The following is a 22,893-nucleotide window of genomic DNA, read 5'->3' on the forward strand; positions in this document are numbered from 1 at the left end:
TACTACAGATGAAGTACATTGGACTCATCAGTACGTTTATGTTTACCACGTTTGGCATCATCCTCTCGGTAGGCTTCCGGTTAGAACCTAGTTTCTTTGCGTCTGGCGCTTCAAGCCCATGATCTACGATTGAAAAGGGACGCTAGAAACGCTGGGACGGAGTAAAAAGGGGATAAAAGAGATAGTAAGTTCTAATAATAGATTGTCTTCGGGGGGATTTCGCTGTATTTATAGCTCGACTAGACGTTAGATACCTCGTGAAAGTCATCCTAGCCATAGTCAGGATAGGGCACCCGAATTAGCTATGTATCTTCATACGTCATCATCTTCTGGTGGTCATATTGATGAATACATTCCCTAATGCAGGAGGCAATCAACAAAAAGGATGGTCAATGCTTAAAGGCTTTTAGTTGCTGGGCGCTAGCATCACAGAATAGATGGCCGATGAATGATCCACTTATCACGTGATTTAAGATTTGTCTTTTTAGGCCTTTATTTTCAGGCAATCACGAAAAGCAGCGCTCGCTGCGCTGACTGAGCGCTGACTGAGCATACCCTAAGCGCTGACTGAGCATACCCTGAGCGTTCACTGAGCAATATTTTTTTCACATTACTAAGCATACCCAGTGCTCACAGTGATCACCTGTGCTGTGAAATACTCAGTGAGCAGGAGCCTGAGCGCCCTCATAAAAGCGGCGGCACCCTGATCGGGAAATTCGCGACCGTGGCCTAAAATCCGGTACATTCAGGTACATATGTAGGTGCATTCAGCAAGAGCTAAGATACAATAAGTAGGTACACATAGGTAGGTGCATCCACCGAGGTCTTAGCAAGGCGAAAGTAAGGGAACAGCAAGACAAGAAGTCAGTGACCGGACTATTTCGCAATCTTGAAGCCACGTTCAATGACATGGTCAGCTCCGACACAGAAAGACCAGTCTAAAAAGTGACCGGACGTCGGTGCAAAACGGAAGAACCCAATCACGTTTCCATCCTTATCCCAAATCGCAGATCCACAGACACCATCTTGGAGACTTTCGGTGGACCCTTGACCCATATAGCACCAGCGAGTTTTAATCCATTGGAATGAAGGTTGGCTAGAGTCATCACAGGGAATTCGGTCGCGGGTGTGAGGTCCACAGACACCTTCAGAATAACCAACAAAGGGGCTATTCATGTAGACCATATCACCAGGCATCAAGCTATCCACAGTGGCGAAATTTCGTAACTGGGTAGGTTGCATTCCTTCAATGGAGCTCTCGAAAGTGTCATTCACATACGGGACATCGTCATGCAATTTCGCCATTGCGACGTCTGTATGTGTGATCTTCATGATGATTTGACCGATCTCTTCACCGTTAGCACTCGGATGGAAAACTTTGTCGCCATATGGAAACCCATGGGAAGCAACAGTGATATACCGCTTGCCGGAGTTAGAGTCCTCAATAAGTGCACCAGAAGTAGAAAGATACTCGTGTTCGGTAGGAGAACGCATACCAGAGCTCAACATGACGCCGGGACGCAGGATATCATACTTGCTATTATCGACAACATCGCCAGTCGATTCTGTAAGCCTGCGGGCTGGAAGTTGGTCCTGTGTCGGTCGTCGTACCTCATTATCAAACAGATAAAAACAGATACAGCAGCCAATCGAGCGGGGAACTGCAGTAAGATCCGTATCCTCATTCTCCAGTACAATCATGAAGAAATTGCCCCAGTACTGAACTTGGGTAATGGAGATTTGAGCTTTCGTAAAGAAATCAAATACGAGCCTAAATGCATTGTCAACTTGAGAAGGCGGAAGGTGGGTAATGTCGATTTCAGCGTCTATAAAAAGACGCGATTTGCTCATTCGTTTCATCGATGGCATTGGACCCTCATCATTCGGGTCCGTTGTGAAATATGGTCGAACACCTGCAATGGTCAGCGGCCACGGCTTTGGGGGTAGGGAGTCGAGCAAAAACACCAAGAAATAGCCATCAAATAGAATTTTCTTCGTGCCAGGAAACAGTTGCATAAGCTGATCAGAATCGTGGTGGAAAGTTCGCTTTTCACGTAGGTTGAAGGGTAGGACCACATGACGAGACGGCGGAATCTGGATTACTGGAGACTCTGACTCCGGTACCTGGGACCTCATATCTAAATAAATCAATCAGTATATAACTCAAAGAGTAAACTTGGGGAAAACTTACTGATAGTAGCCTCACCTAGCGGGAAAAGATTCTTTGACGGTGCAAGCAAGGGCGAGTCACTCAGACAGACAACTTCCTGCTCCGAAGAGAACACAGAATCGGGGGACATGATGCATATGTTGTCAGGAGATGACAGTTCGGGTGAAGGTATCGACGCTCGTTTATGCGTCACACGTCGAGAGTGTGGGGTCACAACCAGAAGTTCTTTGAGCTTCGTTGGGGTTTCGGCCATTTTAAGGAATAGGGATACAACAGAGATGTAGATGGACTTTGAAACAGTGAGAGATAAAGTGACGAGGAAGAGTGAGAAAGTGATGAGGAAGAAGGTAGATGAGTTCCAGCCAGGTCCGTTCTCAATCGGGTAATGTGAGTGTGAGTATGACGTTGAAGTACTTTGGCTTTACCTACAGTTATGCTTGTCGTGGTCTAAGTCTCATAATATTGGAAGCTGTTTCGGGTATAGCCCGTGACTGTAGATAAATATATATCGTGACATTCTTTTTCCAACGTCATCTGCATGTAACAACCGATACCACAAAATATATCATTGAAACCCCATCAGTGATTCCGTAGAATAATAACAGGAAAACAGACAGAGCTATATAGAAGAACATCAATTCAACACACATGTTCAAGCAAGTGGTATAGTTATAGGCAGGGTGCTGCCAGCCAATCTACAATCTACATCTACAATCTAAAAGAATGAACGGAAGATCATAGGATCAACACATAATCCAAACATTGTGACACATGGCGCCTGCATATTATTGATAATACAACTGGTGAGGGAGACCAAGCTTTCGTCACCCATACCCACGTTCCCAAGAGACCCAAGCATTTACCGGTAGAAGTCAGGACTGCAAGCAACCAGTTAGTGATATAGAAAAACCACCAAAGAGAACAAGAAACATACCGGTCATCATCCTGTCCAGTCTTGACCTGGACGGCATAAGCATCTTCAAGGTCTGATTGGATAATATTGTAACGGTTCTTGCGGACAGCCCGCAGACCGGCCTCCTGCATGACAGCAGCAATGACAGCACCAGACAAGGGGTCGTTGCGCACAATCAGGGCATCGAGATCAACCTCGGGGGACAGTGACATCCTCGAGGCAATGGTTGTGAAGATCAATCGGCGCTCACGTCGGTCACGCAGGTTTGGGAACTCGATCTTTCGGTCCAGACGACCAGGACGCAGCAAGGCCGGATCCAGGGTGTCGGCTCGGTTGGTGGCCATGATGACCTTGACGTTGCTGGTTTGTTCGAAACCGTCCATCTGGTTCAGCAATTCCAGCAAGATACGCTGAACTTCACGATCGGCACCAGTTTGGGCATCGAAACGCTTCGTGGCGATTGCGTCGATTTCGTCAATGAAGATAATGGCTGGGGAGTTCTCACGAGCCATCCGGAACACGTCACGGACCATACGAGGTCCCTCTCCTAGATACTTCTGTACGAACTCTGATCCGTTGACACGAATGAAACTGGCGGTTGTGCTGTTGGCCACGGCTTTCACGAGCATGGTCTTTCCGGTTCCGGGGGGACCATAGAGCAAGACACCACGGGGAGGGTCAATACCTGCAAATCATTAGCGGTCTTGTTATCTGCAATGGATCTCCACCACTACCCACCGATTTGCTTGTAGAGTTCGAAATGCGTCAAAGGCAGCTCGACGGCCTCCCGAATCTCCTGTTTCTGCATATCTAAGCCACCGACATCTGCGTATGTCACATCGGGCTTCTCGTTCTCGCCGAGCATCGCGATAGAGGAGTCGGCCTCAGGAGGAAGAATATCGACAAGGGCATTAGAGTGACGGTGAAGGGCGACCGAGGATGAGGGCTTCAGCTTCTCGCGGTCGAGAGTGGAGAGGATACGGACGACGTAATTAGAACCGGTCGAGCTTTGCACAATGCCGGTGCTATGGATATGAGTTAGCAAGATGACCATTTCGACTAGGGGCCCAGACATGGAAAGGCATACTTTTGATCGATTGCCTCCATGAACTGTCCGATGACCAATGGCACACTCTGTATGCGCTTGATCTCTTCTTGTGCCCGAACCAGTTCCCTCTTCAAGCTCCTGCATCGAACGACGGTAGTTAGCCACTGATACAAACACTCAATGACATAGTCCAATATGCATACCTCTGCTCATCCTTGATGTATTCCTCCTGGAGTTGGATATACCTGTGTTCGACGTCAGTACAAATCACTCCATCCAACAAACAAGGTTAGACATACTCGAGATGTCTCTGTAGCCTCTTGAGGGTAGCATATTCATCGTTTCCATCGGCCCCTGTGCCATCGAGGGAATCCAAGTTGGCGAGGGCGTCGAGCGCACCTGGCTTGGTAAGAGGCGTGACGTTGTTCGCCGGGTTCTCCACGGCAACGTCTCCCATGGTGGATACTTTAGATAGCGAACAAGATGAAAAAGGGAGGTATATCTATCAGCTGGAAATGGAAGGGAAATGGGATGTGCTTTGAAGATGGTTGGTGAATGACGCGCTGTGTGAAGGGCTCGGTGTTCAGCCATCTGGAGCTTTCAATGCTATGGGCCGGGAAGCTTATCGATCACGTGATACCAACCAGTCTTGCCAACGTTTATAGATTTTGGTCCAAGTGCCATAAAGGATTCCATTACAGTGTCCCACGGCTGATTATCTACTATATATTATGGTATGTATGTGGTGTCCAATACTTCATCATTCCAAGGTTAGAAGATTGTGGCAATTGGCGATACGGTGATACTACCAAATCAAGCGCCCGTAAGTTAACTATTTGAAACATTTGTATGCAATAATCTCACCCAGAACAGTGAGATAAATTACACAGAGCCTTGTAAAGTCTCAACAGTTCTAGTCATCATTTCCCCTATATCTTGCCCAGGCACCAAATATACACTAATCTTGTCTGGGTGAGAGTGTCTCAATCCAAATCTATGGTTGGACGCTAGTGGCTGTCGCGGAATATGTAGCCCTAGAGCCAATAATAAGGATCTCAAGCTCATTTGCCTGGGTTGTTTGTTTCATCGAGTGATCTGTAGATGCACGGAGCATGTTGCCAGTTTGGACACCTGATCAGGTTCAAGCCAGGAGAATATCATATTGGACCGCTATGCGCAAAGGCCTTTGAGACAGTTACGAGCATCCTTGCCATTGGAGTTAGCCATGTCCTCAAGCTTGCCCCCAAAGCCTTACAGAAGGGAAATGAAGAAAAGTTGATCCAATCATTTGCAGCGGTGGAGTAGGCCGGGACACGGTAGGTGGGACAGGCACCAAAGCCGTCATGATTTCCCACGCGGATCGAGTCGGATCCTTGCACAGTGTTCACTAGGAAACCCAGGTTAATCCACTCCTTAGTTCTTGACCTCGAATTGTTGGTGACTTCGGAGGATTGGGCGCGCATCGACATGATTATCAGACGCTAGTGCGAGCTTTATATAAGGAGAACCACCCGCTGGTCACCGTCACGACTCAAGATCTTTTTTTTTTTTTTTTTCTCTCTTTTCATTATTTCTTTTCCCCCTTCCCCAGATCTTGATCTAGAAAGACTCTAATTTTTTTCCATGATAATTTTCCCCTTCGGAATTTATCACTGGGTGGTTGCTAACCCTCAGACCATATCGGGGTTGGAGTGCTATATGATCTAACCTGACTCGGGCAGACCGTTGGAATGGATCATCGTTTTAGATGATTTACGAAATCCGAGGGGAAGATGGGGGTTTTATGGGAATTTTCTCCCAGAAAGAGATTTTCCTTCATTCTCTTTCTGTTCCCTAACATCTCTCATCATTTTCCTCTGATATGTGACCAGGCTCTTTCATATATATGTGTGCAGGTTGAGGCTGACGACACCCACTCTGAACGAGATAACAAAACCAATGGGAAATCCAGACTAACACAAGGGCCAAAAAAAAAAAAAAAAAAAAAAAAGGAAAAAGGAAAAAGGAAAAAGAGAACACCCAAAAAGAAAATAAGAAAGAGGAAAACGAAGAAAAAATAACCAAAATAACTTGGAAACTGAAAAGAACAGAAAGACTAACTTATAGTAACACAAAAACACCAAAGTAACAACCGGGGGGAGGGTTACTTGCGAAAGCTCTGACCTGTCAGTAATTTTCCCTCTCCTCTCTCCACTTCCCCTTTCATCCCTAACTGAACGGATCTTGTGAATTGGTAAGTACGCCAGTTTCTTATTTGTTTCGTTTGTCTTTTTTATTTTCGTTCTACCCATATTATATTACAATGATACATTTTATTTACATGTATTGATATGATTTGGTTGTGACCACGCACCCCCTTCTCTTTTTTTTCTTGGTGCCTTCTGTAACCGTTTGTGGTTTTGCTGGAGGAATACTTACTTCCCATATTATTATATCTTGGCTCTTTTGAAAAAAGCATCAAGACTGACCTTCCTTGTCTATGATTTGCTAACATTTTAGTTTACCCCAGCCTTCTTACTTCCCTTCCCATTCCCCCATTCCCCCTTCCCACCCAAATCCCATCTTTAAACCCGCCCTTTGCCTCCCGTGGTTTTCTGCCTTAGGTTTCAACACCACGTGACCACACCTGGCCAACCTCTGTCCCCTTCATTATCCCCCATCTGCCAATTCCGGGACCCGGCTTCAGTCATCCGTATAAAAAGCGGAATTTAAGTCACTCCAGCCTTATCGGTATGTACCTCATTCCCTCCCCTCCTTTCCCCCTCCCAAATGTTATCTCCAATATTCCTCCCATGGTTGTTCCTTCCCTTCCCACCTTCTCTCTTTGACCTGTGTCGCGACCGGGTCTGGGCGCGACTCCAAACATCTCATCCCCGACGCGTCCACCTGATCGCCCCATCATTGAACTAAATCCTATACTTCCTTCATTCCTACATGATATCGTTACATATTATAGCGATGGTGTATGAGCCAATGTTCACATGCTGACTCGCCTTAGGTAGATGGGTTGGCAAAAACGCTCGACATGAATGCCTGGCTTGCCGACGCCTCGAATATTCCTGGCCAGGATAATGGCGCCTTCCATCCATCCACTATAGATCCCTCTACTGCTTTCCTTCATGGCTCCCCGACCCCCCAGGATCCATCCCAATTCCAGCGCATGTTCAACAATGGCGTGCCGCGGAATGCTTCCCCAGGCTTCCACAATCCAAATCAAGTGATTCCATCCAAGCGAGCACGACCAGAAGATGGCATGCCTATGTCACCAAGGCCAGCACCCGGTGGCGTGACGGGATCGCGATCCCAAACCCCTCACCAGCCATTTCCAGGTTATCAAGGACCGGCCAATGGCAATCCGCAATTCCCGCAGCACCCGACGCCGTACCAGCATCTTCAGCAAGGAGCGTCTCCGAATGTCACGCAGTCGCCCATTATGCAGGACTATGATCAACAAAGCGCTCGTATGGGAACAGCCTCTCCGAGCCCCTTCTCGCCCGCTGGCCCGCACCCTGGCCCCCATATGTCTCCATCACAGTCGGACGGCAGCCGCGTGAACACGCCCCAAAACGCCAACTTTATGCAGGCGCAGCAGTTTGGTGGAATGACATCAGGAGCCCCTCAACCCTCGATGCAGGCGCCGCAGTTCAATGGCATGCAACAAGTACCCCAGGGCTACCATCAAGCTTTAGCGAACCAGCAACAGCGGCTGCACGCCATGCAACAACAGACACGGATGAATCCCAATCCTGCAATGACTGGACGGCCGGGTCCAGGCATGAACCCGATGGCCAATCCTCAGCAGCAGGGAGGAATGAGACCAATGCCACCGAACATGCAGCCGAACATGCCGAAACCTAATAACCCTGAAGGATTCTTGCGCTCATTGCAAAAATTCATGGTGAGCCAGAATCTTCCGATGGACCCAAATCCAATTGTCAGTGGCCGTCCGATCAACCTCGTTCAGCTATATGCCACGGTAATGAAGATGGGAGGATCAAAAAAGGTCACAGCAACAAATATGTGGCCAGCAGTTGCACATCAGCTGCAGTTCCCCCAGCTGCAATACCCCATGGCCGCCCAGGAGATTCAAGCTCACCACTCAAGGAACTTGGCTCCTTATGAACAAGCTTTCATCAGCTCACAGCAAAAACAAATGGCGGACCACATGCAGCAGCAGCAACAGCAGCAACAGCAGCAACATCAGCAGCAGCAGCAAGGCGGGATACCGCGGCCGCCTAGTCAATTCCAGTCTCCTTCAGTTAAGCCTAATCCAGGCTTTGAGCAAGGTCAGGCAATGACACAGTCCCCTCAGAATAATACTCCAGTTCATAATAATGCACCCGGGAACCCAGTGAATGGATTCGCCACGCCGACTCACGCTCGAAGCCAAAGCAGGCCAGCCCAGGTCGGACATCGGCAAAGCATCTCGAGGGGTTCGCAGCCACCAGTCCCACCCACTGAAGCTGCTACTGGACAATTCACAGCCCCTTCCCCGCAGTCCATGAAGGGTGTTCCGCCTGTTCCGGGCCAACAGCAGCCGGTACAACAAGAACAAAAGCCAGAGCAGCTAGTAAAACGACCTATTGAAGAAACCTTCAAACCCATGATTCTGACAGGGAGTCGTTTCCACGGGCCCATTGCTGTTGATGAGATGTACCAGATTGGCGAGGATATCTCGAGACTAAAGCCAGACGTGCCAAGCTTTACAGAACTAGGAGTGGTTGATATTCATGCACTGACAATGGGGCTCAAGTCCGGGATCTGCGCTGAGATCCGGGTTGCCTTGGATACCCTGACAACACTTTCTGGTGAACCATCTGTTCAAATTTCATTGGAGAACTGTGATGACTTGGTAGAGAGCCTGATCGACTGTGCTGAAGACCAGGCCGATCTTCTAGCACAACATTCATTGGAGGAGTCGGATACTATGCTTCTACGTTCCTATGATGAAGTCACACGGGACTGCCAGTCTGAAAACACATCGCTTGCAGATGTTCCCGAATTTGGAAGTATCGAGTACGAACTAGACCGGGCCGTCGATCGACTTATCTGTATCACCACCATCCTGCGCAATTTCTCGTTCAGCGAGACGAACTTCTTACCTCTTGGTATCCCTCCTGTCGCTCAGCTGTTTTCAGCCGTCTTCCGTCACATGGGAACTCGCAAAATGTTTCTGCGGACAAGCCACAACACGTTAGACTTTATGAAGGATGCAGTGATCTTGCTGAGTAACTTGGCGCATGTTGTTCAAATCCCCGGCAAGGACGAGGCACTGAACTTATTGATTTTCCTGCTGGCGTTCTCACCCGAACCCGAACCCACATCACCCTCCGGAAAAGTGATGTTCACTACATTCAACTCTTCGGTTGATCGATACACCCCAGCTGCTGTTGACGGACTTGCCAAAATGTTGGCTAGAGATGATCCGAACCGAACTTACTTTAAAGCCATCTTTTCGGGCGATGGGTCTGCACCTGCCCAGCCGGAGTTGTTAACCCGTGCGTTTGGCCTTGCCATCTCCTGTGTCCCCGACAAAAAGCCCATGGCCGTCGTAGATGCACGCAAAGTGTTTTTAATGCAAGGTCTTCTGTCAGCCGATGTCCTTACCACATTCGCCGATGGGGCTCTTGCCAAAGCATGGCTCGAGTCAGTCGACGGGTTCGCCGTCCATCTCCTGCGACTTTCCTGCGCGCTGTGCACAGAACGCATCCCACAAATCAACATGCGACAAAGAAGTCAGGCCGAAGCCGACGCATACGCCTTCAGCTCAATTGTCAACCGAGGACTAGGGATTCTACGCCGACTCGCGGAAAAATCAAAGCAAGTCGACAACACCTCCCCTCTCAACATTCCATCCCGAATCCTTCCCAGAAAAGAAAGCCTGCTGGGTGCACTGCTCCTCCCCAACATCGACGGTGGTGTTGTTCGCCAGCTCCTCACATATGCTCGGTTGGCGGAGTAAATGATATCTGCATGAACCTCCAATGCGCTGGTGACAGGTTGGTTTCGTACCAGTCCCGCCTAGGAGGAATCGGACCCTCTTCCACGTAGCATATACGACAATCTTGATTTTCTCTCATGTCATTTGTACTCATGTCGACTGTCAGTCTTCCTATTCTTAACTTTTGGGCGCTGGTCGGTGATGGGGATTCTGTTTCTTTTTTTTTTTTGTTCTTGTGAGATAGCGTTCTGTTCTGCTTCGGTGTACAATGCTCAAAATACCCTCGACGCAAATCGAGAGATACTTGCATCATGATCAATTGGTCTTTGCTTTCATTTGAATTCGTAACTACCACACTAGTGGCTTACTAGAGATTCGTAGTTGAACTCAGCCACGTCGAAGCATCTAGTAGAAATAGGAGAGGGCAATGCAAGCCCTATTTCTCGTCAGCTTGCCGAAATAGTTTGAAATTTACAGTCTTGAATGAGTCTACCTGTAGCCTACAATTGCATACCCCAATTGCAGGAGGGAGCATACATACTGCGTACTGTTACAAGTTTCCTGAGGGGAAATGCATGTGGTCATTCAATGTAAAATCACTAGCACCCATCGAGTTGTTGAAAATGTACATATTGGAAGTGTTACAGGTAGATAGAAAAGCAAAGGAACCTGAAAAAAAGCAGGTGGACGCCAGAAGACACGACCAGATAGATAAGACAGAAACACCAAAGGAAAAGAGGAAGAAAAAAGGTAAAGAAAAACAACTCGCAACGAGATTAAAGGTATGTACCGAGAGGGAAGAGGAGAGAGAGATCAAGAAAATAGATATTACCCATCCACATCAGGGACCACCGTGAGCGTTCGTTTCTTTTCTTTCTCCTCCCTTGTTTTCGACGTGATGTGATTCTTGGTCTCTCCGATAAGTATGATCTAGTATACCCCTCGCAATAGGGGTATGATGATGCTTTTTGGGGGGTGAATCTTGGGGCCATTCGAATGATTCCAATGAGCTCTTCAATCGCGAGCGTATGAGCGTATGAGATAAGATAGATGTATTAGAGAAGAACGCATTTAGAATTTCCGCTCCTGGAGGAAGTTCAGAATCTCGGGTTTGCGCCAGCCCTGTATCCACATGTCAGTTTCTGTCGCGGTATAATTAGTTGCACCGTAGAAGCGAACATACCTTGACAATGATGTGGCCCGTGAGTCGGTTCAGAGTAACGTCCGGGTTAGGCTTGTTTCCGTCAACCACGCCTAGGGCAGAGGCTAGGTCGTTGCGGAGCGCGTCCAGATCGCCTTCGGTCTTCTGGAGCTTGGTGAGTTGCTTGGTGCCGCCGGCCTTGGTGACGACGTAGACGGGAAGCTGGTTGGAGGCAGTGCGACGGACGAAATAGGGGAGGTTAGTGAGCTGCAGGGTCGGACTGGGTTTCTTGTCTGATTTGGTTGGGGATGAGGTTGCCGATGGGGTGGTAGATTGTTGTTTCAGGGCTTGCGCTTGACGGCCGAGATAAGCTAGGAAAGTACGGCTTTGGCGAGTAGGGAGGGTAGGGAAGGAGGATTGAGGACGATCTGAGAGGAAGGGTTAGCCATGCGCTCTTTTCTCCGTTGAAACTAACACGGTATAGATGCGTGTTTTTTCTTTCTTTCTTCTCTCTTGTTTGTTGGTTACAAGATATTGCAAGACCCGAGAGGGGTCGGCCTTGCTCTTGTAGTTCTTAAAGATCAACAGATCAAGAGATCAAGATAAAACCGAATAAGTTGTAACTTACGTGAAGCTTTCAACCTCGCCTGAGGGCATAATGTGGAAAATGAACTACATGTCTGAACGGAAGCCACGGACTGTGCAGAGTTGACACGAAGAGGAATGGTTGTGGCCTGCTTTCGCATAGCCGAAGACGGGCCCGAGTATAGAAGAGACGGCATTTCTCACGTTCTAAATGACCGAAAGAAAAGACCTGGTTGGAGAAGATGGGGATATCAAGACAGAGACTGGGAAGATCGGGAGCGACATCTGATGCTCCTCTGCTCAGATTTTCTGCCACCGCTTGTCCAACACCCACTTCCAAAAAGGGTTTAGGGCCACCGACGCCCGCACAATCTGCAAATTCTCCATTGATCGCGGTTGGCCCTTTGTTATCCCCCTCTAGACCTTTAACCCCCTTCCGCCATCTTTTGAGATCCAATATGGCAGACAACGCCCCCGCTACCGCTGAGACTTTGCTCAGCGGCGCTGCTACTCACCCGCCCAAGACCACCGAGGATATCGCCTCCCAGCATGATTTGCTGCCCCGACTCATCCCGTACCTCGACCGTCACTTGGTCTTCCCCCTGCTCGAATTCAGCGCTACCGGCGATGAGGAGGACAAGGAAATCACCCGGGCGAAGTACGAGCTCCTGAAGCACACCAACATGACCGACTACGTCGCCAACTTGTGGCAGGAGATCAACGATTCCGACACCGTTCCCGAAGAGTTTGTGAAGAAGCGCGAGGAGGTTCTGGCCAAGCTACAGCACTACCAGGATCAGAGCGAGAAGATTTCCGAATTGTTGCAGGATGAGGAGGTTGTGGGTAACCTGCGAAGCGACAAGGCCGCCAACTTGCGGTTCCTCGAGGAGCAGCACGGTGTCACCAACGAGATGGTCAACTCTCTCCACGACTACGGACGCTTCCAGTACAGCTGCGGCAGCTACGGAAACGCCGCTGAGCTGCTTTACCAGTTCCGTGTTCTATCCACCGACAACGACAAGGTTGCCGCCGCCACATGGGGTAAGCTCGCATCAGAGATCCTGACCACCAACTGGGAGGGTGCGATGGAGGAGGTTCAGAAGGTTAAGGACTCAATTGAGACTCGCCTGTTCAACAACCCCCTGGCTCAGCTCACCAACCGCTCTTGGCTCATCCACTGGTCGCTGTTCCCCTTCTTCAACCACGACCCCGCCCGCGACGTCCTCACCGACCTCTTTTTCTCCCCCGCCTACATCAACACCATCCAGACCAGCTGCCCTTGGGTTTTGCGGTACCTTGCCGCCGCTGTCATCACCAACCGCAGCCGCCCCCACAAGCACTCCGGTGTCTACCAGAAGCAATTGAAGGATCTGATCCGCGTTGTGCGCCAGGAGGACTACGAGTACACCGACCCCGTCACCGATTTCGTCAAGGCCCTTTACGTCGATTTCGATTTCGAGGAAGCACAGAAGAAGCTTGGCGAGGCCGAGGATGTTCTGCGCAGCGATTTCTTCCTTGTCTCGGCCGCCGACGCTTTCGTCGATGCTGCCCGTCACCTCATCTCCGAGAGCTACTGCAAGATCCACCAGCGTATTGACATCAAGTAAGTTATTTTATATCGGGGGAATTGGCACGAATAACGGTCTAACGGGTTTCTCTTTTTCTAGGGACCTTTCCACTCGCCTCGGTCTGAACCAGGACGAGGGTGAGAAGTGGATTGTCAACCTTATTCGTGACACCCGGGTTGACGCCAAGATCGATTATAAGGAGGGCACTGTTATCATGAACCACCCCCCTCAGTCTGTCTACCAGCAAGTCATCGAGAAGACCAAGGGTGCCTTCTTCCGCACACAAGTCTTGAGCGCTGCTGTCGCAAAATAAAAACACCATGACCTTGATGTTGAAAACTGAACTTTTCTGTTATGTGATTTCCAACTTGTTTTCTGCCTGCCCCATTTTTTTTAGTGATCTCCCCGTGTAGGTCACAACACGGTTGTTTGGGGACTCCATGCAGAGTGGCATCCGGCTGGCGTTTTTTCGGGGGTCCACACTTATTTCTTTACCTCTTTAGTCTTGCAGTTATGCAAATCACTCTCTCCCCATATTTTTTCACTTCCTGTGTCGGATATTTTGCTTGACCTCTTTATGTATTGGCCATTTCTGACCCTGGAGGTTTTGGAGCGAGGGGGGTCCCCAAAAGCAGCCAGAGAATCATGGCGCCCTCATATCTTTTGGGGGAAAGATGAGAGATGGAGATATGTAGTAGACTCTTTGATCTTAGGGTCTGATTTATCTATGCTGTTACGAATGGTCTATAGAGATGAGTGAAAGATGATGTCTTTTTTGACAATATCCAATATTCCCATATTCCAGACTAAGCATTATATCCAAGTTCATTATAGATTACCCATAACTATTATAATGAGCATTGAACTTGAGATCTGTTTGAACATCCATCTCTGCCTCTGCCAGCCCTAACTAGTGCATACATAGCCTCTATGTGGTTGCGGGGACCCATTTGTCTTTTTTTCTCTCTGAGCCACCAGAGGTCAGTCCAGCTCATAGTTTGTTATAGGCTAGCAGCTTCCAATCCGAGATTCTAATGTATTCAAAATCAGATTTGGCGTTATAACCACTAACAGACATCCAAGACCACGAGAAGTAAGAGAAGGGTATATCAGAACGAGACGAAAGGCACATATTCCGATCAGCTCAAAACAGGGCCAACGCTATTACACCGAAGAGCCGCTTCCATCCCACCTGGGCAGGATTGGTGCTCCTTTCCTTCCACTGGTCCATCCGGAGGCTTCCGTAATCCAGGGATTCCATCTGGGTAACAGAGAGTCAGGGTTTGAATATATCCATGTGGCCAATATCTGAAATCCACGAGATGCTCCGGGGGTACGAAGAACGAGTCAAAGAAAGGCCAAACGGAGCAGTATTAGGCGGCCATGTAGGAAAGTCCTTCCTCGTAGACGGGCTCCTAGAACGGAGGGAAGAGCTAGAAAAGAAACAGCGAAACAGCGAGTCCAATGGATGGAATCAAGGAAACAAAATCGGCCTTAACGGCCGCCTCGAATGTGTCTGGCTATGCACGCCTGCGTGCTCCAGGTTGGTTAATAGGGATGATCTCATTGATGTACGGCTCAGTCTGAGTTGTCAAGTTGTCGCTGCTGGGGCTAGATGTCGAGGAGGAGCCGCTGGTGTTGTGGGTCATTCGAGTAGCTTCCTGCTTCTCGTACTCTCGGGACATGACCGCGAGATCATCAATTTGTTCCTGTTCGAAAGAGTCAGGAATTTTCGATTCTCTTCCTCCTGGCTCAATTCATGTTCAAATAAAGATGGGGAAACGAACCCGCGTGAGTGGCACGCCATTGATGAGGTAACCATCGCGTCCCTGCAATGATATCTGGTTAGACTGGGTTTATATAGTAGAAGGCGTAGTGGAAGCAATGGCAAGACATACCTGGTAGCTGTAAGGTCTGACTGTTGCACTTGGTCCAAGGAAGTAATGGATATGGCCTAAGACAATATGTCGGGATAGTCCATATCCCGGAAGCCAGTACTGCTGGACAGGAGCCATTGTCAAGGCTAACAGGTGAGGCGTCGAGACGAGGCGAAGGACGGGCTAGGGTCTGATGTCAGTCGACACCGACACACAAACGGACCGTGCCTAGAAGCTCTTTGTGGGACTTTTGGCACAGCTCAGAAGGATGAGACATGAGTATAAATAGGTTGGTTGATACCCTGGTTCAACAAATAACAATCCACCAGAGACGGAGATACATAAGACAAATCTCTATTGAAAATGCAGCCCTTGATCCTTCGGAAAATATGGTCTCACAACAAGTCACACCAGGTCAACGGCAGAGGGGACCGCGCATCCCCTCCCTTCATCGAACAGCACGATCCACAAGGTCGACTGCACAATAGGCAAATGAAACCAACCGGTTACCCACGAATCCGGTAACACTCGAGCGAGTCTCCACAGAGGGCGGCAAGAATAAGAAAGTGAAACCAGTGGAGAATCACCAGAAACGGCCCAGATCTTGTGCCTTGATCTCGAGAGGAGGGTTCATGTCGGAATGTTCGGGGGGCGGAGGACAAGAGAAACCACTCGCCTCACTTTATCAACCAACGAGGTCCAACCCTTTTTTTCTCCCTTGATGTGTGTCAATTTGCAGCTTTTGACCGTCAAAATGACACGGGATCCTAGTCTGCCCACTTTTCCCGCTGTTTACTACCGAGAACCCGGTCTTGGACGAAAGTGAGGCTTGCATGGAGGAGCATCGGCCTCGAATCAATCCCAGGGCGCATAGAATTGGAATATTCCCCTAAAAAGAGTGGACAGTGCACCTGTAGGAGTATTTGGAAGAGGAAGGAAATCAGTTCTGACGTCTCCTTTCCTCTCACCGCAGATTCTCAAACCTATGTAGCGCCAAATTGGCTCACTGCGGTGGTGTCGTGGCACCACGCATTGTGCGTTTAGATCGCGGGGGGCCACTGAGCTGCAGCGAGAATATCTGCAGCTCTCGCTTTTGGGGTATGAGCTCGCTTCAAGGTCATGAATCCTGTATTGCCAAGACTATATTGTATATAGGGGGTCATTGGTTGTCGAAACACATGGCATATGAAGAGGAGCTTAGGTGCGGGAACGGTTGGATTTCCACTCTCAAGGATATATATTAACCGGGGTCCGATATCATTTAGTCAAGAATTGTGTGCGTTGTTATCTCCGATCGACCGAGATATAATCAAGAGGTTCATCACAGAGCGTTAGGATGTGACAAGAATATGCATGAACGCATTCATGTCCGTTAGCCCGTATGCTCCCGAGGTCTACATGGGGGTTCAAACCAATCTTAGTCCACAAGGCGCTTCATGTAATATTCTCTAGTCTTTTCATAATTCGTTCGACATGAGCGAAAACAAAAATATCTCGCATCGACATCGCCTTTTACTGCGGAGGCACATATGGGGTCACCAACATCTCACTGAACTTCTCCAGCTTCTCCTTCCCGCGAACTTCCTCAACAAGCATTGGCATGCGGACCACATTAAAATCCTCATAGAGCTCCTCAATCTGATCGAGGTACTTCTTCTGCATCTTTCTCCGGGCAGTGCACTGTTCGCAACCGCTTCCTTCTTTGGGGAACAGCAGCTGGTTGACAACGATTGCGTGGGTATCGATGTTGTAGCTGGTCAATTCCTGGATCATACGTTCCGTCTCGTAGAGCGACAAGAACTCTGCAATGCATACACAGACAAAGGTGGTCATGTCTGGGTTCTTGAACTGCGTGTTGACCTCGCTAATAGTCTCGCGCAACGACTCCATCTTCTGCAGCAACTCATCCATATTCTGACCTCCGGGTAGACCGCCACGAGCGCCCAGAATCGAGTTGAGCATCGGACCGAACTGGGTGGAGAGCTGGGAGAGCTTGGCGAGCGCCTTCTCGAGCACGGTGGGGAATTGGAGGAATCGAAGGGTGTGGCCGGTGGGCGCGGTATCGAACACGATGACTTCGTAGGAGAGTGACTTGACCTGCTTTAGGACTTCGGCGAAGGACATAGCTTCGTCAACACCGGGAATCTGCCATCAAAGAGTTAGATTGGTGCACGTAGAGTATATTGCGCAACAACGGAATAAAGCACTTACGCTGAAGGCAAGATCCTGCATCATGTTTCCCATGCCCAATCCCGCCATGGGATCTTCGGCCTGACCATCTCCGGTGGCGAGCAGATCCTGGATGCTCCCATTGGGGTCGATCTCCATCGCGCTCAGGTTTGAGTAGCCATCGATCAGACGGGCCTCCTTTCCAAACTTTTGACCGAAAGCGTCGCTCAGGTTGTGTGCGGGGTCGGTCGAAATGAGGAGGACGGATTTGCGGACTTTGGCCAGCTGGATGGCCAGCGAGCACGAGGTGGTGGTCTTACCGACACCTCCTTTTCCTCCGACAAAGATCCAACGGAGAGTGTTTTGGTTGAGAACTGACTGGAGCGTAGGCTCCATGTCAAGGTCGTCACCATTTACCACGGCGGAGGACATTGTGTATGATTTGGTTGAAGTTCTAAAAGTTGCGAAGTTGGGGAGCTTGGAAGTTCAAGACACAAGTTCCCAAGTTTGCCCCGCAAAATCGAACTTTCCGGAAGACAAGACTTTCACTTCCTTGCTATTTCATCTTTCTCTTGGTGTTTTTATATTTTATATTGTATATGTGCAAATGGCCTTAGATACAATATACCTAGGGAGGATTATAATTAGCCCCGTTCATCTACTAATTGGAAAGGTTCCTATGATACTTGGAGCTCTTCGTCTCTGAACCCACAGAGTGTTATCCTACTCAAGTTCTTATAACAGAGATCATTTTATTTACTACAGATAGTCACTAAATTAAGGAAGCGAAGAAACTATACAACACACATGCACGAGTCATGGATCCCCAATTGATAGCTGCATGGCACTCTCCGCAGCCATCGGTATCCTCCGATGAACCTCTGATAGCAATGTAGAGCTCTCTCCCCCTTCCAGGGTATTCTTCTTCTTTTCTCTTTTCTCCTTCTCCTCCTACTATATTCAACCTTCCTATTGAATGAATGGACTCCTCTCAAAATAACCAACACATTGGTCGCACCGCCAACCGCCTCGCACTTTATCAGCAACAAATCTCCCCCGCCCCACACACCAAAGACTCAGACCTAATCAAGCAACAACCAACCACCATGGCAGCGCGCGATCCCATCACCTGTCATTGCCTCAACACTTTATCAGGAACACCTGCAGCCAACCTGCCAGTGACCCTGACCCTCCTCTCCACCCCGACATCCACTACCAGCGGCATCTCGTTCTATGCAACTACGAACGTCGACGGCCGCGTCGCCAACTGGACACCAGTTGGAACAGCCTCAGAATCAGTCCCTGCTATCTTGGCTGCTCTGCCTGCTGCAGACAGCAAGACTAACTGGTCCGTGCGTTTTGACGTGGGTCCCTGGTACGAGGCCCAGGGCGTCGAGAGCTTCTGGCCAGAGGTTGAGGTTAAGTTCACTGTCAAGGGACGTGGCCGTGAGGGCGAGGAGGGCTGGCGCCATTACCATGTTCCTGTCCTTCTGGGTCCTTGGAATTACTCGACTTACCGGGGTTCGTGAAGTCTTGAGATAAATGAGGGTTCCTTTTTGATGTAAATATTACAATGTTGTAGGGCTTGGTGGATGGATGTCAATGGGCTATCTCTATTGCAAAGGTGCTATTCTGAAGCATGAACCTTGGCAATGGTTTTATTGCTCGTTTGTTGTATGAATCTCTATGCTTTATGTTTCTTTAGATCTATGTAGGCTGTAGGGTGCGCTGGGTAGATAATGCCGGTAATTTTGAGTAGTTCGATAGATATTTTGGGCCACTACTCGATATGAATCAAGCTCTCCAGATGCGTTGAGAGCTAGCTGCGTTAAAAACCGAGTGTTTCATTGCAGTTAGACCTTGTCTAACAATCGACAGGTGATGCACATACGTACAATCAAGGTTGAAGGATACCAAGACTGTGGGGAATCCCTTGGAACTCTCCACCCTCAATCCCGACAAAATCACCGAATTGGCATGGTGATTGAAGGGCTAATTGGGGCTAGACCAACTCTTTGCAATTATCGCATTGAGATTCAACATTAAGATTGTTAAGGATATATCCGATGGCACGTTCTCGAGACACTAGTAGTCTGATTGATAACTATAGCATACTAATTACTCCGTACTACCTAGCCCTTTGCATTGATGCCAGGGGTAATACATCCCTAAATAACAATGTTATGTAACGTACTCCGTACCAAGTGCCAGACGCGATCTGGTGTCTTCTGTACTTCGTATGTTGTATGCATACGACGCGTATGGAGTACCCATGGATACACCCGTAGACTTGCCGTTGATTAATAATGCCCTGTTGGGGGCCGGGAATAGAACGTACAGGCTCTGTACAGGCTCTGTACTAACCATGGTCAGATACAATATAGTCTTTTCATCTTTTCTTGTCTTCCATGTGGCATAATACAATATGTACAGCTATATATACTCTATACTTCCGTTATATATGAAGATCAACATATCTTCAGCTTGTAGAATTCCAGTGGCAACCTTGATAGATAGATAGAACTGTCACGTGTCATTGATTGCGTCATCATTTTCACCGCATTCTTTGGTTGAAGTGAAATCCTCATCTTGGCATTTAGAAATACTGTGATTTGATTGGTTAAAAGAGTTGAATATAACCCACATCAGGAGAGATTTCTGTCGTCACCGTGACATAATGAAATAATACTGGGATGATCAACCTTGGAACTCTCCGTATCAAAGATGCAAGCATCGACTTCTTTACTACTAACTATCTAACTATATGTTGTAGTTGTAGTATGTTGTTAGGTATAAGGATTGCGAAGAGTTGACTTATTATTATGCAATATGCTTTTTGTCCTTTTCTCGAGTCAGTGATATTAGATCAGGCTGACTCCGCTCTCTAACTCGACAAATGAAGATTGGACTATTCAACCCAATTCTCCACAGGTAAGGGTGTATGTCTGAGATGGGGTGGATGGGTTGGATGGGGAAGGAGGGTAGCACCCGAGTACCAATATCAATTGTGTATAACTACAAAGTACCAAGTACAAAGTTACAAAGTTACCAAGTTATCCCCGGTGGAATTGGGAATTACCGTCATATATATTGGATATGGTGGGTATGTATGGATACCCATAATTTTGGTGTTCCATTTTTTTTTAAACAACATAAAATATTTAAAATACAGTACCTGACTGTAATTGTGTTTTTTTCTTCTTCAAAATCCCCCCCAATTCCCTAAATTTCATCATATCCCTCTTCCCCTACGTCACTCTCTTCCTCTCACTCTCCCTCTCACAACTCGACTCTCCCAGAAAAGCCCATTGTTTGTTTGGCTTTGCAGCATTTTTATATTCCATTATCTTTGAATAAACCCGATGTCTGCTGCCGTCGCCTCGGCTGTATCGACTCTTCGATCAAACATGTCTTCTCCCATTGACTGCAAGAAGGAAAAAGAAGGTTCGTGTGTCACGCTTTTTACATTTGCATTTGCGCATTTTTTTCTAGTACTTTTCATCTGAATGTTTTTTTTTCTTCCTTATTTCATGTTCTGCGTTATACTTTCAGAAAAGAGAGAAAAAAAAAAGTCCCCTTTTTGGTTTGGTAATACGCCACTGTTTCCTCCCCTCCTCCCCCCAATCCTTAAATTCCCCCAAGTCCATTTGCCGTCGCGATGACTTCACTCACTGGCGTCATTGATTTCCTCCCCACCAACACATGAATCTTCCACAATGAAGCCCCCAACTCGATCCCAAAACTGCAGTGGTACCTATTTGCGATCGCATTAATTCTTGGCGCGTTGCTAACTTGAACCTTTTCCCCACCAGACTCGCAGGCCGCGTCTTCACAGAAGGATCAGAAATCTAACGTAGAGCCTCAGACCTCGTTGGCACCGCCTCCACGACCGGGTGCGCCTACTGCGTCTGATACCCCGGACTACTTCAATTCCATGCACAATCCTTTCTCACTAGAACCCAATCCATTTGAGCAATCGTTCGGAGGGAATCCAGCCGACACCCCAGGCAAATCGCTTCTTCCCTCTGTTGCTGCCCTCACCTCACCGGCCTTACCTGGAACAACTTCTACTACTGGTTACAATTGGAACAACTCCCTACGCTCGGGACCTCTTAGTCCGGCGATGCTCCCTGGGCCCACCGGCCCTAATGACTACTTTGATAGTATCGGTCGCGGTTTCCCTACCCCGAACGAGTCATCCCTCCGCACGGGACTGACACCTGGCGGTGGAGGTTCCATGTTCCCGGCCCCCAGTCCCAACTCACAAGCTCTCTTGCAACAACTTCAGAACGGCGGTGCCACTCCTTCCACTATTGATTTCCATCGTACCGCACTCGCAGCGAAGAAGAACAACGCGAATGCTCCCACTTCCAACCCTAACGAGCAGGAACAGGCTGCTGCTAATATGGATGTAAAACCAGCTCGGCCCGCTGACTTCACTCAGCATGATGCAGCCGATGCGGCAAACGGACTGTTCATGCTGGCAAAGGGTGGCCAGGCAAACAATGCGCCAATGAACCATGCCCAGATGCCAACTGATACCCGTGCTGCAGCCCGACGTGTTTCCCAGAACACCAATGGTACCAGTGCTGGGGATGCATCTGATCACGAACCTGCTAAACCCGCTAAGGGCAAGGGCAAAAAGAACGCCCCTAAGGCCCCTGCTGCCAATAACCGCCGCAAGGCCGAAGATGCCCCGAAGGGATCCAACAAAAGGACCAAATCCAATGTGGAGATGCCCTCGGATATGGATGACGAGGACGAGGATGACGATGATATGAAACAATTCCCAATGGATACCAAGAAGATGACTGATGAGGAGAAAAGACGCAATTTCCTGGAGCGGAATCGGTATGAATGATCCAACCTTTTCATCTATTCAGGAACTCGGAATAACTAACGTTTGCCATCAGCGTCGCCGCTTTGAAATGTCGCCAACGGAAGAAGCAGTGGCTGGCTAACCTTCAAAACAAGGTGGAGCTTTTCACCTCGGAGAATGATGTCCTTACTTCTACCGTGACTCAGCTGCGTGAAGAGATTGTCAACCTCAAGACTCTATTGCTGGCACACAAGGATTGTCCGGTCTCTCAGGCCCAGGGACTCGGTCCTCTTATGATGAACGGCATGTCAGCCGGATATGATCACCACGGGTATAATATGCCGCCCAACATGGGTATGCAGCCCGGTGGCATCCCTACACAGGGCATGCGTCGATGAGATAGCTTGCTTTGTTTCTCATCTCAAGATACCTATCGTGCTTTTCGCCGCATGTAGGAAATACAGTTCACTGCTTAGACCCGGCGGTTGATCTCTTCTTCCTAGGAGTTTGTTTTTCCTCTCTCGGGGTTTCCTTCGGCTAAGGCTCCGCCGATTGTTCTGGCATGGGCAGGTGTTAATGATCCTCACGACTCAAAAATGGACGGACTAACTTGGTGGTATGGAATGACCTTTTTTTGAGGGTGTGTCAACTCGGCGTATAAG

General features: G+C 48.6%; 9 protein-coding genes across 9 annotated transcripts; 4 read left to right on the top strand and 5 right to left on the bottom strand.

The window, feature by feature from the left end:
• Positions 1-876: 876 nt before the first annotated feature.
• N7516_001331 (uncharacterized protein) lies at positions 877-2,423 on the bottom strand (the record flags this gene model as incomplete). Its single annotated transcript, XM_057214053.1, has 2 exons — positions 877-2,138; positions 2,192-2,423. 2 exons carry the CDS (start codon positions 2,421-2,423, stop codon positions 877-879), a joined length of 1,494 nt encoding a protein of 497 aa, XP_057075936.1.
• A 606-nt stretch (positions 2,424-3,029) lies between these two features.
• Positions 3,030-4,588, bottom strand: rpt3 (proteasome regulatory particle base subunit RPT3; the record flags this gene model as incomplete). The annotated part of the gene is made up of 6 exons (XM_057214054.1): positions 3,030-3,048; positions 3,105-3,768; positions 3,822-4,108; positions 4,171-4,269; positions 4,335-4,376; positions 4,431-4,588. 6 exons carry the CDS (start codon positions 4,586-4,588, stop codon positions 3,030-3,032), a joined length of 1,269 nt encoding a protein of 422 aa, XP_057075937.1.
• Positions 4,589-7,156: 2,568 nt separating this feature from the next.
• Positions 7,157-10,093, top strand: N7516_001333 (putative ARID/BRIGHT domain protein (SWI1); the record flags this gene model as incomplete). Its single annotated transcript, XM_057214055.1, has 1 exon — positions 7,157-10,093. The coding sequence occupies one exon, from the start codon at positions 7,157-7,159 to the stop codon at positions 10,091-10,093; it is 2,937 nt and encodes a 978-aa protein (XP_057075938.1).
• Positions 10,094-11,143: 1,050 nt separating this feature from the next.
• N7516_001334 (mitochondrial 54S ribosomal protein mL49) lies at positions 11,144-11,995 on the bottom strand (the record flags this gene model as incomplete). Its single annotated transcript, XM_057214056.1, has 3 exons — positions 11,144-11,194; positions 11,256-11,641; positions 11,842-11,995. 3 exons carry the CDS (start codon positions 11,993-11,995, stop codon positions 11,144-11,146), a joined length of 591 nt encoding a protein of 196 aa, XP_057075939.1.
• A 261-nt stretch (positions 11,996-12,256) lies between these two features.
• N7516_001335 (eukaryotic translation initiation factor 3 subunit E) lies at positions 12,257-14,126 on the top strand (the record flags this gene model as incomplete). The annotated part of the gene is made up of 2 exons (XM_057214057.1): positions 12,257-13,401; positions 13,466-14,126. 2 exons carry the CDS (start codon positions 12,257-12,259, stop codon positions 13,677-13,679), a joined length of 1,359 nt encoding a protein of 452 aa, XP_057075940.1. The 3' UTR covers positions 13,680-14,126.
• Positions 14,127-14,886: 760 nt separating this feature from the next.
• N7516_001336 (uncharacterized protein) lies at positions 14,887-15,381 on the bottom strand (the record flags this gene model as incomplete). Its single annotated transcript, XM_057214058.1, has 3 exons — positions 14,887-15,075; positions 15,154-15,195; positions 15,265-15,381. The coding sequence occupies 3 exons, from the start codon at positions 15,379-15,381 to the stop codon at positions 14,887-14,889; spliced, it is 348 nt and encodes a 115-aa protein (XP_057075941.1).
• Positions 15,382-16,755: 1,374 nt separating this feature from the next.
• N7516_001337 (ArsA family ATPase) lies at positions 16,756-17,844 on the bottom strand (the record flags this gene model as incomplete). The annotated part of the gene is made up of 2 exons (XM_057214059.1): positions 16,756-17,388; positions 17,455-17,844. The coding sequence occupies 2 exons, from the start codon at positions 17,842-17,844 to the stop codon at positions 16,756-16,758; spliced, it is 1,023 nt and encodes a 340-aa protein (XP_057075942.1).
• Positions 17,845-18,392: 548 nt separating this feature from the next.
• Positions 18,393-18,941, top strand: N7516_001338 (hydroxyisourate hydrolase; the record flags this gene model as incomplete). The annotated part of the gene is made up of 1 exon (XM_057214060.1): positions 18,393-18,941. One exon carries the CDS (start codon positions 18,393-18,395, stop codon positions 18,939-18,941), a length of 549 nt encoding a protein of 182 aa, XP_057075943.1.
• Positions 18,942-21,128: 2,187 nt separating this feature from the next.
• Positions 21,129-22,629, top strand: atfA (bZIP transcription factor atfA; the record flags this gene model as incomplete). Its single annotated transcript, XM_057214061.1, has 3 exons — positions 21,129-21,162; positions 21,225-22,263; positions 22,326-22,629. The coding sequence occupies 3 exons, from the start codon at positions 21,129-21,131 to the stop codon at positions 22,627-22,629; spliced, it is 1,377 nt and encodes a 458-aa protein (XP_057075944.1).
• Between the last annotated feature and the right edge of the window lie 264 nt (positions 22,630-22,893).

The sequence above is a fragment of the Penicillium verrucosum genome, assembly GCF_028828655.1.
Source record: "Penicillium verrucosum strain IBT 35672 chromosome Unknown utg000001l_segment0_segment0, whole genome shotgun sequence".
Classification (NCBI taxonomy): domain Eukaryota; kingdom Fungi; phylum Ascomycota; class Eurotiomycetes; order Eurotiales; family Aspergillaceae; genus Penicillium; species Penicillium verrucosum.